The 19,022-nt window shown below is 37.2% G+C and overlaps 1 protein-coding gene across 1 annotated transcript; it reads left to right on the top strand.

The window, feature by feature from the left end:
* Positions 1-1,156: 1,156 nt before the first annotated feature.
* Positions 1,157-18,090, top strand: LOC117985397 (potassium channel subfamily K member 18-like). Its single transcript, XM_034972099.2, has 3 exons — positions 1,157-1,611; positions 16,389-17,077; positions 17,150-18,090. The coding sequence occupies exons 2-3, from the start codon at positions 16,480-16,482 to the stop codon at positions 17,941-17,943; spliced, it is 1,392 nt and encodes a 463-aa protein (XP_034827990.1). The 5' UTR covers positions 1,157-1,611; positions 16,389-16,479; the 3' UTR covers positions 17,944-18,090.
* Positions 18,091-19,022: the final 932 nt, after the last annotated feature.

Here is a 19,022-nt window from a genome sequence, read left to right as displayed (position 1 = left end):
TGTGAGTCAGCGTAATATTTGCTTACCCACTTACTTATATTATTTTCTAGATATATTTTAATCACGAAAGTGATCAATAATTTTGTACCTTACCTATTTCCGGTAGTGTAAAATAAACCAAATTAACAAGTTGTATACGAGTCAACTCTCCAGGGACGTTGTGTTTGTTGTGATCTACCAGCTGAATAATGTACACTCAACTAATCTATCTGAAATAGCTTTAAATAGTAGTTCGTAACTGTTATGTTAGTTACCTCATCTTATCTCAGGTAGATGGTAGGTAGGTACTTATTTTCCCATAAAATTATCAAAAGTTTTATGGTTGATGCCCTGTTATACTAATTTTAAGTTTTAACAGCTTCATAGAATACGGTTTTTCCTGAAAAGCACTTTTATAGGTAGGTACTAATGGACTGGTAATAGCGGGTTAAAACTTCAGCCTTCTATAATATTTGGGAGGTCGGGGGTTCGATGTTGGGCACGCACCCCCAACTTTTCTGAGCTAGGTGCGTTTTAAGCAATAAGATATCGCTTGCTTTAACGATGAACGAAAACATCGTGAGGAAACCTGCATGCCTAAGAGCTCTCCATATATGTTCTTAAAAGTGTACGAAGTCTGCTAATTCGCACTAGTGCGGTGTCACACTCACCCAAGTGAGTGTGGCAGATTTGGTAAGGATCTCTTCTCATTCTGAGAGGAGATCCGTACTCAGTAGTGGGCCAACGATGGGCTCATCAAGAAATCAGCTAAGTGGACGTGCGAAGTAATGGTAAAAGATAGACAGGCAGACAGGATGCCAACTAGAAACGAAAGAGGGTATGGGTTTAATAAAAACTGCCATACCTACTACTCCTTCCAGGTTAGCCGCTTCCATTTTAGACTGCATCGTCACTTACCACCAGGTGAGGTCAAGGGCTAACTTGTATCTGAATAATAATAAAAAAAGCCACCACTATCCAGACTTCATCAGTCGCTCTCATGGGCTCTTAGTCCATTAACAAAGCTTGACTTATTAACCCAATTAAGTAGCTTTTTGACAAAATATATCGGTATTGTTCAAAGTTTAACGGTAACTATTACGTAACTTTGACAACCCGAAATGCAACTGGCCCTAAGTTAAAGCCTGTTCAAGTTTGCAAAAACTGAAACCTTGGTGGACATTCAAAGCGCATGTCACTGGAAAAATACATTACGCATGCGCTGTAAAATTTCAAAGATGGCGGAAAGAGCCCGGCTCTAAACTCATTGTAGTGAGTTAGCTGTGTAATAAATAAAAATATTCGTAATAATTTAACCGGAAAAGGAATTAAGTAAGCACTATTGAAGTTCGGAATTCGAAAACAGAGCGATTTTTTTTGAACAATGGGTGTTTTAATGCATAGATGGCTAATTCCATCCGCTTAGGTTTTTGGTTGTTGACAGATCAGTTCAAATCAGTGAACATGAGTGACTGCAATATATTACGAGACTTAATTGTGTTTTCTGCATTTTCTTACAAAACCAGGCTGCACTAATTCTTGAATAACTTTTTGAGAAAGCAAGATGAATAAGGATAATGGGATATTACATTTAGAACATTGGGATATGTGTCACCTAGACCTTTTAATATGGTAAGTAAACTCTTAGTCAGCTTGTGGATTACTTAGCTGATTTAGTAGTTTTGAAGTGTAAATATAAATATACTTAGTGAAAAAAAATTACCATTATTCTGTGTACATTTATAAAACTTGAACATTTTGAAAATAAACCAGACTTGCGACTGAAATTAGTAATCAATCTATTTGTCGCCTTAGCAACGTCTTAGTAAGATTTTTTGATAGAAAAGACGCAAAATATCATAATAAAACCCTCCAATATTAATATAGGTATCTTCAAGTCAAGAGTGAATAGGCATCTTCTAGGCAAGCGCGCTAGTTTGCATCATCACTTGCCAAAAGGTCTGATTGCAGCCAAGCGCTAGTCTATGTCTATCTAAGTTAAAAATTAGTACAACTTCTGACTAATAACTAAGTTGCTAAGCAACTTCTCGCCTGATTATAGATAGATTGATTAGGTATTAATTTCAACCGATACTGATTTAGATTGATTGTTTAGATCGTGGACTTGAGTTGTGCCACATTATTATGACAGTTTATTTTGGCGCGTCTTCTTGAGACCATCTTGAGGCATTTTGGCTTTAAGCGCCGGGATAACCCCCCAACTCTTAATTAGTATAACATGATTGTGATGTGTGGCCACAACTTACAAAACATATGATTTTTCTACTCTTCTCTTTTCTTTGACTTGGTCGTTTAGTAAAATAAGTAGGTGAAACAGTTTTCGTAAAAATAGATTATCGACATTATAGATTTTATGTGTTAAGTACATTTTATTTTATAAATAAATTATGCATTAGTAACATGTACGCAGAAGTTGTTCAATTCATCCCCTCAAAGCCAAAGGTTGTAGACCATACGGCCTGGTCAATTGTAGGTGATTTTTCTTGTTGTAACATTTAGACATAATATTTAGATATGTATTATAATATGTAGGTTGATACAGTCTGCCAATCCGCACTGGGCCGACGTGGCGGACTATGGCCAAGGCAATTCTCTTTTGAGAGGAGACCGGTCTCAGTATTGGGCTAGCGATGGGTTGATGATAATGATGATGATGATTAGTAGACAGGTAGATTATATTAAAATTATTATATACATAGATGAACAATATGTATAAAAATGTTTTATACATGTGCCTTATTTACTTAAAAAATAATAGTACCTACCTACAAACCTCGAACAAACCATTGCGTTGCCGATGTTATTTTTATCTCTATTTTAGTTCCCAACAATAATCCAATGTTTCGCCAATGCCCAAAAGCTTTTGTTCGTTTCGTACGACTTTTACTGTTTTCATAAATAAATATATTTTTAGTACATGAAAAATGTTTATAAAAATTAAAAAAAAAGCTCTTTGAACCACTCTCCAGTTCGCTTGTTCTTTGTGGAAAAGCCACTTATACGTGTGACATACAAAAGAACTGTTAATACAGTGGACTTGTAGTTACAGTGCTGTCCTTGTACAGTAAAATATACCCTATATTGTAAAGTGTAGAGGTCAAAATAGTATGTGTCACTTGCCTCTCATATTTCGCTGGCCTGGGCAAGATCCGAGTTGAATTCCTCTCATAATTGGAGTTCCATTAATGCGGCATTAAAGCAGTCTATTTCCGTGTTTAATGCATTTGAAAAATTAAAATGAACACACGAACTATTTACAGAAAGAACTCTTGACCTGCTTAGCTTTGGCGAGAATTTTAGTCGGTAGGTAGAGGCAACGGGCTTTTTAAAATTTAATGAGTCTGTAATTTGCAGGTATTTAGAACCTGCGACGTATCTGTCCTACACGACCCTATGCCTACCATCTAATGATCTATACAGTAACTTTGAAAGTTAATGTGAGCTTAGTTATCGTTGCGGTAAATCTGTCGGATAGGTAGAGGAGACATCGTGATTTGAAATCTTCATACAATAACGTATTTATTGGTTTCATAAAAACAAAACCTAGCATAATCATCGCAGGGCTAGGACTAAACGACAGACACCTCATTAATTAAAATCTATCTATGTTTTTGTCCTGGGTTTGTGTGCAATAAAGTTTTTCTATCTATCTATTCAACCGAGGATGCTTCGAGGGTATAAAATATAAATAATCCAATACACTTAGGTGCAGTTTACTTCATAAGATTTTTCATCAGTGACACTACCTACCCAGAATAGGTGTACACTGCACAACTTTCTACGACCTCCCTGGCGCAGTGGTAAGCTCTGTGGTCTTATTAGTGGGAGGTCCCGGGTTTAATTCCTGACAGGGGTTTGGAATTTTATAAGTTCTAAATTTCTGGTCTGGTCTGGTTGGAGTTACCAGCCTATCGGCAAAGTCGTGCCGCCAAGCAATTCAGCGTTCTGGTGCGATGCCGCGTAGAAGCCAAAAGGGGCATGGGTTTAATAAAAACTGCCATACCCCTTCCAGGTTAGCCCGCTTCCATTTTAGACTACATCATCACTTACCACCAGTCAAGGGCTAACTGTATCTGAAAAAATAAATAGCTCAGCATACAGTTTATAATTGCCCTCAAACACCTGCAGTAAACGGGCATAACATGCAGGGCACTAATTTTCAGCTGTGTCACAGCAACAACAATAAATTAAAACAGAATGGTAGATTCAACGAAGCAGTAAGTACACGTAAGCACTATTCTAATTCTTTAATAAACCCAATAAGTAATTAACATAATATTACATTATAATAGATACATTTATAGCACAGATACAAGAAAGCACGTGAAAGCAAACGAAAACAAAATTTATTTTCTGAATTAGTCAAAAAATTCCAAACCTAAATATAATATAAAATAGTAGCCGAAAGTAGGAATTATAATATTTCAAGTCTTGTAAATTTTCCCCAGTAGGTATTTATTTATTTTTATTAGGTTGTAGAGTCTTGAAAATGTTTTCTTAAGTGAGGTTATTTTAGTGATTGGGTAGGTAAGTATATTATATTATAAGGACCAATAAACCTCTCATTTAAAATATACCCATATTGAAAGCTGATAATAACATAAATAATTCCTCTCCTCAAAACGTTCCAAGAAAATCACTTCAGTATGAATAACTCAGTCGAATAATATTATACTCTAACTATGAGAAATGTACAGAAAAGAAAAAAATGAGGTTCGATTTCATTGGTCGTCAAGTTAGACATTCAAATTAGTTTGTGGCGGTATTTTATGAGATTGTTATTTGATATTTTTCAGATACTTCTATATGTATAAAAGGAAAAGGTGACTGACTGACTGACTGATCTATGAACGCACAGCTCAAACTACTGAACGGATCGGGCTGAAATTCGGCATGCAGATAGCTATTATGAGGGAGAAATCCGCTAAGAAAGGATTTTTGAAAATTCTACACCTAAAGGGGAAAAATAGGAGTTTGAAATGTGTAGCCCACGCGGACGAAGTCGTAAGCATAAGCTAGTTATCAAATAAGATTCGTAGGTATTTATAGTTCTTTTTATACTTAGTGTCCCTAGCGTAGAGACTACTACGCTAGAGCTACGAGACTAGAGCCCCAATTGTTAATTTTACAGACAAACAAATTGCTCCATCGAAGGCTATGAGGAAATATTATTATTAATTATACATACATACACATAATACTTAATTTAATGATCGAAGACAGGCAAAAGCTACGAATGCGAAAGTTTGTCTACCTAGGTATCTATCACATTTTGATAAAGTTTAGTACAAAGATAGATTGCAACTCGGAGATGGACATAGGCTACTTTTTATTTCGGAAAATGAAATAGTTCCCTCGGGATTTTCTAAAACCTAAATCCACCTAAATCCAAGTCAGCAAATTCGCAGGCGTCAGTTACCAATATTCATCATCATCATAATCAACCCATCGCCGGCTCACAACAGAGCACGGGTCTCTTCTCAGAGTGAGAAGGGTTTTGGCGATAGTCTACCACGCTGGCCATGTGCGGATTGGTAGACTTCACACACCTTCGAGAACATTATGCAGAACTCTCATCCATGCAGGTTTCCTAACGATGATTTCCTTCACCGTTAAAGCAGACATTTAATTAATTAAAACGCACATAATTCGAATTTAGGATCGAACCCCCAACCTCTGATTAGAAGGCGGACGTCCTAACCACTAGGCTATCACAGCTTATGTTATTAATAATTAAAGTTTTTGTGTGCATTTACAACTAACAAGATATTTTATGTGTCAAAACTGCACAACCAATTTAATTAGACGGTAGTCGACGCTGCCTGTTCAATATAATTGGAAGTTGTTCACTCCGGCCACGTATTGGACAGGTTCATTCAATACCTACATAAGGCATTCGGCATCGAGTGTGTTGCACCCAACAAATGCCAACTGTGACTTGTTGGCATTTGTTGGGTGCCATCTCCACGGGTGAGGGAATCGCAACGAGTCCGATCTATAGTACGCGACAGGTCGAGATCGCAATCGGGGAGGGAACGCCCCGCACACCCGCACTAACAAGGTGCGGGCGAGCGCGGGTGACGTGCGGGTGTGCGCGGCATCCCCCCGTTTCATACACCGATTGCTATCTCAACCTGTCGCATCCTATACAGTCGTTGGAAGCGTTGGAGATAGTATCGGGCTGTGGAGCTTGGCTTATAAGAGTTGTATCGAATTTGGTGGCATGGCGAGATTCTCGCCGCATTACCTCGTCCGTGACGATGACGCCTTAACCTTGAAACAGCTTTTACTCTAGGGGGGGTTCCTTCATCACTAGTGGTTTTTCGTAGGGGATCCGAGACATGATCGCTAACTATGGATATGATAAGAAAGTTCAGAGTCATTTAGTGGGCGATGGAGAGAGCGATGCTTGGAGTTTCGGAATTAAATCAGAAAGTTCCCTAGTTTTTTTTTTTTTTTTTTTTTAAAGAATATTAGCCATATTAAATGACTAATATTCCCCTTTCCTCTCCAATTAAGCGTCAGGCTTGTGCTAGGAGTAGGTACGACAATAGTGCAACGGGCGGGGTTCGAACTGTCGACCTTTCGGTTTTCAGTCCACTCATAGGAGTGGACCGGTATAGACCGGTTGAGCTATTGAGGCTCTAGAAGTTGTTTTAGAAATACACATTCTGTGAAAATTTCAACTCTGTACCTCCGCGAACCATAATCGGTTCTCGAGATACAGCCAGCGGCTGCGGAGGCTTAGTAATGAGGGTCCAGTTTGCATCCCTTGGATACGGAACCCTAAAAAATAAAAAAAACAAGTGTTCTACGACAACTCATGTAGTTGTACCACTCTAGAACTCTCGATGCAATTTTGCTTCACAATTTCAAGTATCCAGCTAGTGTTCTGTTAAATTGGTAGCTGTTCCTAGGCGTCTACGTGTCGACATGTTACAAGTGCAGAATATTTCAGCCAGTATCTACGAGTACCTACATAGGTACGGGTACTATCGGGAATTGTCGGGCATAAAACGGGTTATATAAAAGCTAAAAGTTTCTCTGTGTTTTGTCCCCAACACAGGGAGGAAAGATCAGCGACTATGAAGTTTCGATCACGGAGGCGTTTGGAACACGTAATAAAGGTGTAAAAAAATCTTACATCAATGTATAGTCTAATTTCTTTACATTTTCTTCGGAATAGTAAGTATTAGAAATTACGCCATGCACTGTCAGACTCAGCTCTGGCGTTCTTGGCTTTTAGGGCTGATTGTCCAGTCGCCAAATAAAAATATTTTTAAAAACTATCAAAACGTCATTTTTCAGTTAAATATTAACTATGTTGTGGCAGTTAAAAATTGGTCCTTTGGGCCTTTGTGCAGTCATTCGTGAATTGACGGATTCGTGAAAATATTCGAATCGAATGTACCTATATTATGTATTTGTATGACGCCCACTTCGAAGAATTCGAAGAATACGGATAAGAACCGAATACGGATGAGTGCACAAACGCCCTAAGGCCGCCGATCTGTTAATTTTACGCACGTAAGTAGGTATAGTACGCGACGGGTTGAGATGGCAATCAGGGTGGGCATGCGGGACGGCCCCCACACCTGCACAGTGCACAGTCCCACGCTAACCAGGTGCGGGATAGCGCGGGTGACGGGCAGGTGTGCGGGGCGTCCCTCCGCCTCACACCCCGATTGCTATCTCGCCCTGTCGCGTACTATTGCTTAGTGATTAACTTACGACTTTACTAATGTAAACACTCTCATTACTACATTTACAATAGTAAGTAAAGTTCACAATTAATTACGTAAGTTACTTACGTGACAACAACTTACAGAATAATAAACGTGTACCATAGAATGGATACGTGTAATTATATTTTGTTGCTTAAATTATCTCTAACTGCAAATATAACTTTGTAATCGCACCTCCACGACTTCCTGAGAAAAAGGACATACAACAAAATGATTCAAAAATGGCTCATTTTCCCTTTTGAGGTAGGTAACCTTAAAAAGTGCAATAAGTTAAATCTATAATGTAAAAATGAATCACTAAATGTGTTGCTCATCGCAAATCTCGACAACCGCTGAACTGCTTTCGCTAATTCTTTTTTTATAATATTCCTTGAAGTACGAGGATTTTTACGGAGAGATTTTTTTTTAAAAATAGAATCGACTTCCAGGCGGTACGAAGTTCGCCGGGCCAGCTAGTTAAAGATAATTGTTTACATTTTCTTCGTAGGCATCTTTCATTATTAAGTATAACATCTTATACTATTCTATTTTCCTTGTAATATTTATCTAAGAAAGCTCTCAGATAAATATTATAAGTCTAAGCGTACTTCATAGACTTATTTAAGCGATATTTTCACTTTCGCCGGCGTTATATCAGCTATCGTCCGGCAAACATGTATTATGGCAAGTCTCATAAAAAATAACAAGGGGAAGGATATTGTGCCCTGGTGAATGCACGGCTCAGAACACTCCTTAATCATGCAGGACTCTTTCTCTACTATTTCTTTGTAGGTACTTCAATATAAAACATTGTGTGCCTGCGTCGTGAAAGCTACCTACTAGTATCCAATTTTAAATTTACCTACTCTATTTTTAAATTAGTAATCTTATATAATAGTACAGTATACATAAAGGCTGTTTTACGCCCAAGCAACATTCGAAAATGCAGCATGCTAGTGAAATATTAACTTTGTGTTGCAGCATGCGACTGTCTACTTATTTTGTGCCGAACGTTTTGAGGCTGCTTGCTTTTGTCAAGGTTGTTTGAAAATAATTAGTGTCCTAAGACATGAATTAAAAACTCTATTTTTTAAATTATTAATATGTAGAGTTCATGCAATTCATGAAGGCGAGTGAACTTTACTTGTGGTTACGTCGTGTACACGGACATTACGTACGTGTGCGTGCATGTCGGACCAATCACTCGCGTGCAAGCGCTCGCAAACGCAGACATTTACTGTACCTTCCGTATACCGATACGACTTAAACACTAGCATGAGTTACTCGCCTTCGTGAAATGCAAGAACTATTGGTTATGACAAAAATCCTTTTGCCGACACAATATTTTGAAAAAATTTCCCGCGCGCATTTTGTTTTTACTTCAACCGCGCATAAGTAGGATGCGCTAGTTTTTTATTATTATTATACTAACGATTTATAATGACTCAAACAAATGTTGGAATATCCGCTAATCACGTTAAACCAAAACCGAAGATTCATTCCGTGTAATAAATAATGGGCAAAATCAAATCTTTTCCGTCCCTTTTGCCGCGGGCGATAAAATCCAATTTCAGGTGTCGCCGCCGATAAAGATTCTGCATAAATCAGTGATATAATCCAATATTACAGGAGCTTTAGCATCCCCCGAACGCCTAATGTCCCATTGAAATCTCTATTCCAATTTAAATGAGTTATTTCATTACCCTGCGTTTCTACAGACGTAGATTCGTAGGCATAAATTCCGAAATCACTACCTATACTATAAATGCGAAAGTAAGTATGTTTGTTTATTGGTTTGTCAAGGCAATCACGTCGCAAAGGATCCAAGCAAAAGATGAAAGTAGTTTTTTGCTAGGATATAGTTAAAAACCTATTATTATTATAAACAAAGGCTACTTTTTATTCCGAAAAAACAAACAATTCCTGCGGGATATCATGCCATTTTTCAGGCGTTTGTCCTTTAATTATGCAGACCAACAGATCAACGCATTCATATGATTTTTCTTATGGATATACATTTCCTGGAGAGTGGACACAGACTTTGTGTGCTGTTTATTTCAGATAGTTAGATAAAGACGGACGAAGTCGCGGTCATCATCATCATCTAGATACCTACCTAGTACATGTAAAATTTTAAGGCAGTTTTATTAATATGGCTTTTGGTAGGTACTGTAATTGTCGTAAACTTTTTCAAAAGAAGGAAGTTGAAATATGAAATTAAGAAAGAATAAAAGACAATCTCTTTAATTTTTGAAATAAAAGATAAAAGGATGTAAATTTTTTCTTTTCCTTATATTTTCGCCCTCAGCGCTCAGCAAAAAGGGCTGCGATAATTTATTTTGATTATTTACGGCCGATAAAGTTTTGAAGGTACTTACTAAGTATTCAAAGATTTGGTTTGAAAATGAATTTTATTTTTGTTTTCCTGATGTTATTTTCCTCAAGTTTTTAAAAACAAAAAGCTGTTAATTATTGAAACTTAACGGGTTTTTTTAAATATTGTGAATCTTATAATATTATACTACTTAATGACCTGCGACTTTTATCGCAAGTATTAAAGTTTTTTTAAATCCTGGGGTAACTGTTTGATGTTTCGTAATATAAAGCAAAGCCTATGAAGCACAGAATGCAAGCTGCCTGTACCAAACATGAAAATCGATTAAACGCGTGGGCCGACAGTTACAGACAGACGGACACAATTTTACATTCATAATACTAAAATGGATATTTGATGGAATAGGTGTACAAATACGTACTTAGCTAACTAGAAATAAAATCCCGACCCACTGTAAACATAATATTATACTAGATAATGCCCGCGACTTCGTCCGCGTGGATATAGGTTTTAAAAATCCTGCGGGAATTCTTGTTTTTGTAAAAAGTAGCCTATGTGTTAAGTCAGGGTATAAGCTATTTCTATTTCAAATTTCAGCCACATCGGTTCAGGCATTGTGGCGTGAAGCAGTAACAAACATAAACACATACAAACTTTTGCCTTATATTATTTAATGTATTTCTATTACCTAGCATTTTGACTGCTCTATCTCTGCTTTTATATTCATTCATTCATCAATTCCAGGTACTTGCTTTTAAAAGTAGGTATAAACTACTTTTATGATATTGAAACTGCCAGACTGTAACGTAACCGAAGGCAGTTTCAAGATGGTAACGCTACTGCAATCGATGCGGCCTTAATCTGGCCGAAGTTTCCATATTATGCTGAACTAAACTTACCTCTTAGTTACGTAGTATGAATTTATACGGAACAAAAACTGATTTACGCGTAGAACTTGGTTCACGATAGGAGCTGTAGATATTATTGAACTCTTGAACAAAATACTGATTAGGTGACAAAATGCTGTGTGCTGATCTGGCGCCGCTAAGAATTCTAAAGCAAGTGAGGAAAAAGAAAACATTATTCTCAGATCTGATTCTCGTTCAATGTTAGAATATCACTACATACCTACCTACATGGGACGAACGTTGCTTTAATAATTTTATTACTTTGCAATATTGTGAGTTACGTTTGGAAGAGATTAGCAATATTTGGTAGGTTGATGTTGTACCCAAGTTGCTATGTCCACACAGTGCTTGCGCATGATCTTAGCAGGTCTAGTGTTTATAGTCTTAAAAAGCACATATTTTCAAAGGTGTGTGAAGTTTGCCAATCCGCACTTTGCCAGTGTGGTGGACTATGGGCCTAAGCCCTTCTCATTCTGAGCGGAGACCCGTGCTCAGTAGTGGACCAGCGATAGGTTGTTCATGATAATAAATCACTTACTGTACAAACAAAATAAAAAGAGATGGTTATGCATGTTTGCATTAGATAAAACTAGATGATGCCCGCGACTTCGTCCGCGTGGATTTAGGTTTTTTAAAATCCCGTGGGAACTCGTTGATTTTCGGGATCTCGGGATCAAAAGTAGCTTATATGTCCTGCTCCGTGCAAGCTATCTCTGTACCAAATTTCATTAAAATCGGGTAAACCGATCGGATGGGCCGTAAAAAGCTAGCAGACATACAAACAGACAGACAGACAGACGGACAGACAGACAGATAGACAGACAGACTTTCACGTCTATGCGTGTATGAGTATGGATTATATTTAGGTACCCAACCTACCAACTGGGTATCAGCACAGGTATCGGTAAACACAAAGTCATGGTACCTGAATATATTATCACTCTCAAGGCATTTCGGAGATACGACTTGTAATATCGCTGAGGTCATTATCGTCTTAATCTGCATAAAGTTCTCATATGGAGAGCCAAAGTTACCGATTAGTTCTGAACTGCAAACTTGCGAGCTTTGAGCTTGGGGGTAATTGCATAAAGCACTCGCAATCAAAATCGCCTTCGAAATATTTTAAAGATTCTTTCATTTATTCTTTCTTTCTTCCTCTTTCCCTCGCCCTTATCCCATTTCATTTGCGATCGGGTCTCCTTGTACGTAAGTTTCTTTCTTTCCTTCTTCCTTTTTTCTTCTTTCTGGGCAGGTTTCCATCTGCTGTGCGTGCACTGTTTTATTAGTTAAGGATCACTGTAATAATTATTCCGGGTGTAGTTATTGAATATAAAAATTGTTGATAACAATGGTTTCTATGGCTTTGTTAGAAACTTTTTTTTATGAAACTTGCTTGCGCTTCACGATTAATGGAAACCATACGGTGGCCTTCCAACTTCAATGATGAAAACGAATAAGTTCTAGGTTGGATCGCGCTTGCCTTGAAGTAGCAATATTCACTCTTGCCTTTCTACGTGGCACGAAGACCTGCGAATTTTTTGGCCAGGAATCGCGTTCCATGGTAACTAAGTACTCGATTATTTAAAAATGACTCATTCAAAATTGGATAGAGAGTTTAATGGGACGTTAGGAGTTAGGGATGCTAAGACTCTAAAATATTGGATAATCATCGATCGATGCTCAATTTTCCTTTATCAATTGAGAGTTGAGATACCTGGCAATGGATTTTTGCCACCACTATCCGAATAAAAACTGTGCACGGAACGTTTTGTACATTCTTTTAAATGAATGCGTTTTATAAAATAAAACAAAATTACATACCTAAGTAGGCTATAAGTATAAGTATAGCTGGTAGGTAGGCTGTTGTACCTATTGTATAGGTACGACTAGGTACATGATCCTATTGTAAGGCTGGAACAAGCGGTTTTCAAAAGCCTGCCGTGTTTTTAGAAGCACAACAATGTAATTGTATGACAAAATCCTGCATGATTAAGGAGTCTGCTGAGCCGTGCATTCACCGCGATACAATTTTCCTCCCCCTTGTTATTTTTTATGAGACCCCTAATGTCGTATACGCCTTGGTGATTGCCGCCTAAGAGTACTTATATTATGCCTATCGTCACTAGATGAAAAACCCAGTCAAGTGCGAGCCAGGCTCGCGCACCGAGGGTTCCGTAGTAGGTACCTACAGTCGTATTTTTTCCACATTTTAACGACACGATAAATCAAAAACTATGATTCATAAAAATAAATAAAATCTGTTTTAGAATCCACTGGTGAAGCCCTTTGATATGATACCCCTGATGTAGTTATCTTACTTTGATAATTGAAAATACTAATTATTAGTTCATAACCACAATTTAATTTTTTTTGGGTGATGTAACCACAAATTCACGCTTTTAAGATTTTTTCCCTAATGTTTGCTATAAAAACTACCTACCTGCCAAATTTCATGATTCCAGGTCAACGGGAAGTACCCTGTATGTTTCTCGACAGACAGACAGACGGATAGACAGACAGACAGACAGACAGACAACAAAGTGATCCTATAAGGGTTCCGTTTTTCCTTTTGAGGTGCGTAACCCTAAAAACGGCGAAGATTTATAAAAATCTGGCGAAGGAAAAATAAAATGAAGGAGGTTGAAAAGTTCGCGAAATGAAAAATAAAAATATTTATTTTTATTTTTGAATAGATTATTTCCCTTGATAACGAATACGACCTGTTTTCTATGGTCCTTCAGAACTGGTGAACACAAATTTTAACTCCCCCCCCTCGCGTTGCCGTGCTCGCGCGATGACGCGTGACTAATTCATCATTATCATCATCATCAACCGATAGACGTCCACTGCTGGACATAGGTCTCTTGTAGGGACTTCCACACGCCATGGTCTTGCGCCGCCCGAATCCAGCGTCTCTCTGCGACTCATCTGTTGTCGTCCGTCCACCTAGTGGGAGGTCTTCCAACGCTGCGTCTTCCGCTGCGAGGTCGCCATTCTAGCACCGTGGCACCCCAACGTCTATTGGTTTTACGAACTTGTGCCCTGCCCATTGCCACTTCAGCTTCGCAACCCGTTGAGCTGTTGGTTACTCTAGTTCTCTCTTCTCTTCATTTCTGATTAGATCACGTAGAGATCACATAGCTCTCTCCATTGCCAACCGATATCTTTTGATCAATTAGGACACTCAAAAGAGATCGGTGTATTTGATTAGGTACATGATCGGACGATCAAACCCATCGTACGATCGTTATTCAATTAGGACACCCTGAAGAGATCAGAAGTTTGAACTCATCGTGCGACGAAAACGCATCGGGTCATCGTATCTAAGTACTCGTTGCGTGGTTGCCAATTAGGACGATGGACTAAGACTCCGCTGTCTGTCCGTCCATCTGTCAGTGGGCTGTATCTCGTGAAACATAATAGGTAGAGACCTGAAAATTCCACATAATGTGTATTTCTATTGCCGCTATAACAACAAATACTAAAAATCCAACATTGCTGCCATGACAAAAAAAAGGTGTATTTTCTTGTACCGCGGGTACGAGAAATAACTCGTAGGGGTAGGGTATGGAACTCTTCCTGTACGAGTCCGACTCTGACTTGATGGATTGTACAATCATCTAGCACAGCAAAAACTTTTAAATCATAACTCATACCAAAGTCGTTCATTCTGCCAAAGTTGTACTGTGATTCTGGTTGTATACTGTACAATGTACATAGACATGTTTTTGTCGGTCAAGTTTGGACTGAAGTATATCCTAGTGTTCTAACTCGTGTCCAAATTGAAGATAGTTGGCGCTTGTTATATTGACCTTTAAATGTCTAAAATATGCACGGTGAAATTTTAATGGTTTTAGAGCGATTTAACTTTTTTAAATTACTATTATAGCTGTTATTATTATTTCTTTTATCGGCCGAAATTAATAAATATAATTAATCACACAAAATTGTGTGGTATTTTTTGACAAATAATAACATTGCTTGGTAACTAATCGACAGATTACAAATAGCTTGATTACTAATTTTGGTCGTATAAGTACCAGAACCAGAGTATGAAGTTGACTACAATAGAAGCATACCTATCCATTCACAATGCTCAATCGGTAGAAATCTGCTTCGTTTATAGTATTTTCAATTCGATTTCAAGTTTTGTGTTAAACAGAATAAGGATCACAAACTAAAAGGGTTTACTTTACCTAATAGTTCCTTAAAAAATGTTATCAACAAAGTTTCAGTAAAGTTCAGTAATCAATGCTAGCTTTGACTAATGTAGCGGAAGGGATGCCATAACGTTAATGTAATGTTCTTTGAAACATCTAGGCGAACTAAAGCGGATGAACTAAGTGTGTAATCTATAAGCCATACTTGAACATCGTCGGAGCTTAAGTAAGCTTGACTTTGTTTATGAACCAGTTTGCCATTATGATTATTTTAATTTTTGATTTTACCTTACCACTACCAGCCACTTTTGCCATTATGATTATTTTAATTTTTGGTTTTACCTTGTGTGCTCAATAAATTTTATTATTTTATACCTAATGGATTATGTAAGTTAGAGCATAATATCATCATCATCATCATAACCTACCGCCGGCTCACTACTGAGTACGAGTCTCCTCACAGAATGAGAAGGGTTTGTGTTTCACAGTGGTCAGGCACATGTATCCGCACTTGAATTGGCGGGCCTCATACACCTTTGAGAACATTATGGAGAACGCTCGGGCATGCAGGTTTCTCCACGATGTTTTTCTTCACAAAGCAAGTGAAAATACACACAAGCTACTCCAAAAAGTTAAAGGTGCATGCCTGGGATCGAACACCTGACCCGCTAAACAGGATGCCCTTAGGGTGATAGCCTAGGTTAGAGAATTTATATCCTAATAATATGTACCTACATACCTTGAACCAGAAACCTAAGGTTGTATAACTTTTAAAGAAGAGAAATAAAGAAGGTATCGATTTAAACTTAGCGAAAATAAAAACCAATAAAAGAGAATTATTCAAGAAAAGCTCATGTTTAAGTTGTTTTCTAAAACATCATGCCATATGTATGTATTCACGATATCTCTTTTGAATTTCTTTCCCCTTTTTCTTCGTTCTCTGCCACGCCTTTTGCTAGTCAAGCTACTTTATTTTCGTTTGCTGAATTTCAGATTAAATTCTTTATATGGGCAGGTTTACGGGAATCGCTATTATCCATATAATAATCAGTTCCAGATCACCGATTTCATTTAAATATCAATCGGAACATTTCCTTTTAAATTTTCGTTTTTTATTTTTAGAATAGTACCTTCGCTTACCTTTACTTAAAAAGTATTATGAATTGATTTACAAATATAAAGATTAAGTATGGTAATATAAAAAATTCTTAAAAATAATTGTTTTTATCAAATGATTAACCAATATATATTTTTGTTGCAGATTGCGGCTACATGAGAAAAAAAATCTAATTTAATTGAATCATAATTGAAAAACAAAAAATGTGTCCACGTGCAATCCCCTGAATTCAAATATGGAAAAGAATAAGAAAAAGAATACCGTCAATGGAAAGTACAAGAAAAACGGGAAAACGGATAACTATGACGACATCGTCACGACCTGTTGTTTATGTGTTAAAACTAAAAAGAGCAAGAAGAAAAGTTTGATTGCTGGATGTATTACCAACTTGGGAATATTCATAATTCTTCTAATATACACTTTAATAGGAGCATTTATATTTCTAGCTATCGAGGGTAGTGCTGCTAAAGTGCACCAAAAGACCCTGGCCACAACTTCTTATCATGCAAACGAAAACAAAAAATCAAATACTGTTCCAAAAGTCAATAACAGTATTGCACAAGTAAGTGCTGAATTGAGATCACAAACAGTTGAAAGTATCTGGGAAATAACAGTTTCCTTGAATATTCTGTACAAGGAAAATTGGACGAGACTCGCTGCTCAAGAAATTGCGAGATTTCAAGAAAAACTAGTGGCGAGGGTTGCTGCCGATGTATCAGAACAATACGGAGGGGCAAGAGCATTGGAATCTGCACCGGCTTTAGTCACTGATGATTATGAATGGAATTTCGCAAAAGCATTTCTTTACTCCTTGACGGTTCTAACTACTATAGGTAAATATTATGATATTCCCTTAATAAAGTTGAAACTTTGTTGCATTTCTTCAACTTTTGTTTTGTTGACAGGTTACGGCAGTGTGGCTCCAAAAACTGCTTTGGGTAAAGCAGTTACAATTGGGTATGCTGTTATAGGCATCCCACTAACACTTCTATACCTGTCCGTCGTAGGAGCTCTCCTATCAAGACTTGCTCGGAGTGTGTTCAGTCGAGCATTATGCTGTTGTCTTTGTTCTAAATGTGGCTACTGCTGCCTCGACGAAAGAACTATCGCTGTTAAGGATCGAAAAGATAAAAGGCGACAGGATGATTACAGAACGCAAACATTGCATTTGCAAGAACCATATTACGTACGTTCACCATCAGGTACCATTATATCTGCGTCTCAAGCTAACAGCCTCAGTACAAACTCCATTAAAGATAAAGCTACCGGACTGAACTTTCTACGCGACTGCGATTCTATGAGCTGTGCTGACACGGATTCTAAAGTGTCACTGCGTGGATTTTCTATTCTTGCACCGATTTCTTTGTGTCTAGCGGCCATTTTTACATACATTTTCTTCGGTGCTCTTGTTTTATACCAATTGGAGGGATGGAGTCCCATAGACGGTGTTTATTTCTGCTTTATGAGCCTCAGTACTATTGGTTTTGGACACTTAGCTCCTGGGTTGACTCAAAAAAATGGTGCATCATCAGGTACCGTTTGGTTTTGCTCCATTTACATAATGACTGGTTTGGCTTTGACGGCGATGTGTTTCAACGTTCTTCATGATGAAATAGTGCACCGATTGAGGCATCACGAGAAGATACTGAAAGGTAATACTCAGAAGATTCTGACACCGGAATTTTTGCAGAGATCTTGACGAGACGAAAGTGGCAATTTCACAGAAGAGACTGCAATGAATTCTGAATCAGAATCACTACCCGAAGTTTTGCATCATGTGCCGACTTCTAGATATGATGGTGGCGCGATCCGTCGATCTGTCTATACTTTAAAGGAAGAAAAAGAACCAGAAAAAGCAAATCAAATGTAATATCCAAATTATTTACTAAGACATAAATCATTTGGAATTTAACTTTTAACTTCTAGATTTGAAGGGAATGAATGAACTGTAGAAATAATAGAAAGTATTCCGATAAAATATAATACTCGTTTACTAAATAAAATGACTGAAGTGTTTGTTACTTGCGTTATTTAAGTAAATATAGTGCCAAATTAGGCAAGTCTCGGTTAGTTGACTGGAGCTGTGGATCCTCTAGTAATTGTATAAACCTATATGAATAGGATATTAATATATAAAATAATATTTAAATAAGTGTTATATGAATACGGATATAATATATCATTTTTTGTACCTACTATACTCGATTTATTAAAAACAATGGAATTGGGTTATGATGTAACTACAAAAGTCAAATAGAAAAAACATAATATACGTATACGTTTAAAATATTCATATTCTTGGCTTTAAAGCTGTAAAAATCTTGATATTCATAAGATTGCAATAAAGTCAATGTACCTTGGGCCTGGTATCCACCAAAGTGGACATACGCGAATATGTGTTTAGACTTTAGCACACCAATCTCTTAAAAATCTGATGTCGATTGAAGACACAATATAAATGTTTTGCACCACTTAAGTGGATACCGGGCCTTATTACTAAAAAGTGGTTGGTTATTAAAAATGTTCTTTTTCTTTATAATGGATATTACTTATAGAGGAATTGATAAATAATATTATGTTTGTCAGAGCGTTATTGATATATTTAATTATTATAATCAAACTACTATTGTGAAACGTTTTCGCAAAAGTAGTTTAGTTCGTACAAAGTGTGAATTTTATCATCTACCTAATATTTAAGGACCTAAAGTCATTTTGTGCAATTGTATGAAGTGTAAAGATAATAAAACATTTTTATCAAATAAAAAGTTTTTGTTCATC

The sequence above is a fragment of the Maniola hyperantus genome, chromosome 9 (assembly GCF_902806685.2).
Source record: "Maniola hyperantus chromosome 9, iAphHyp1.2, whole genome shotgun sequence".
Taxonomy (NCBI): Eukaryota; Metazoa; Arthropoda; class Insecta; order Lepidoptera; family Nymphalidae; genus Maniola; species Maniola hyperantus.
This window is presented reverse-complemented; position numbering and strand designations above follow the sequence as displayed.

Coding starts and splice junctions, on each gene's coding strand:
- LOC117985397 (XM_034972099.2), top strand. CDS start 16,480: ATGGAAAAGAATAAGAAAAAGAATACCGTCAATGGAAAGTACAAGAAA. Junction 17,078..17,149: donor GACGGTTCTAACTACTATAG/GTAAATATTATG, acceptor TTTTGTTGACAG/GTTACGGCAGTGTGGCTCCA.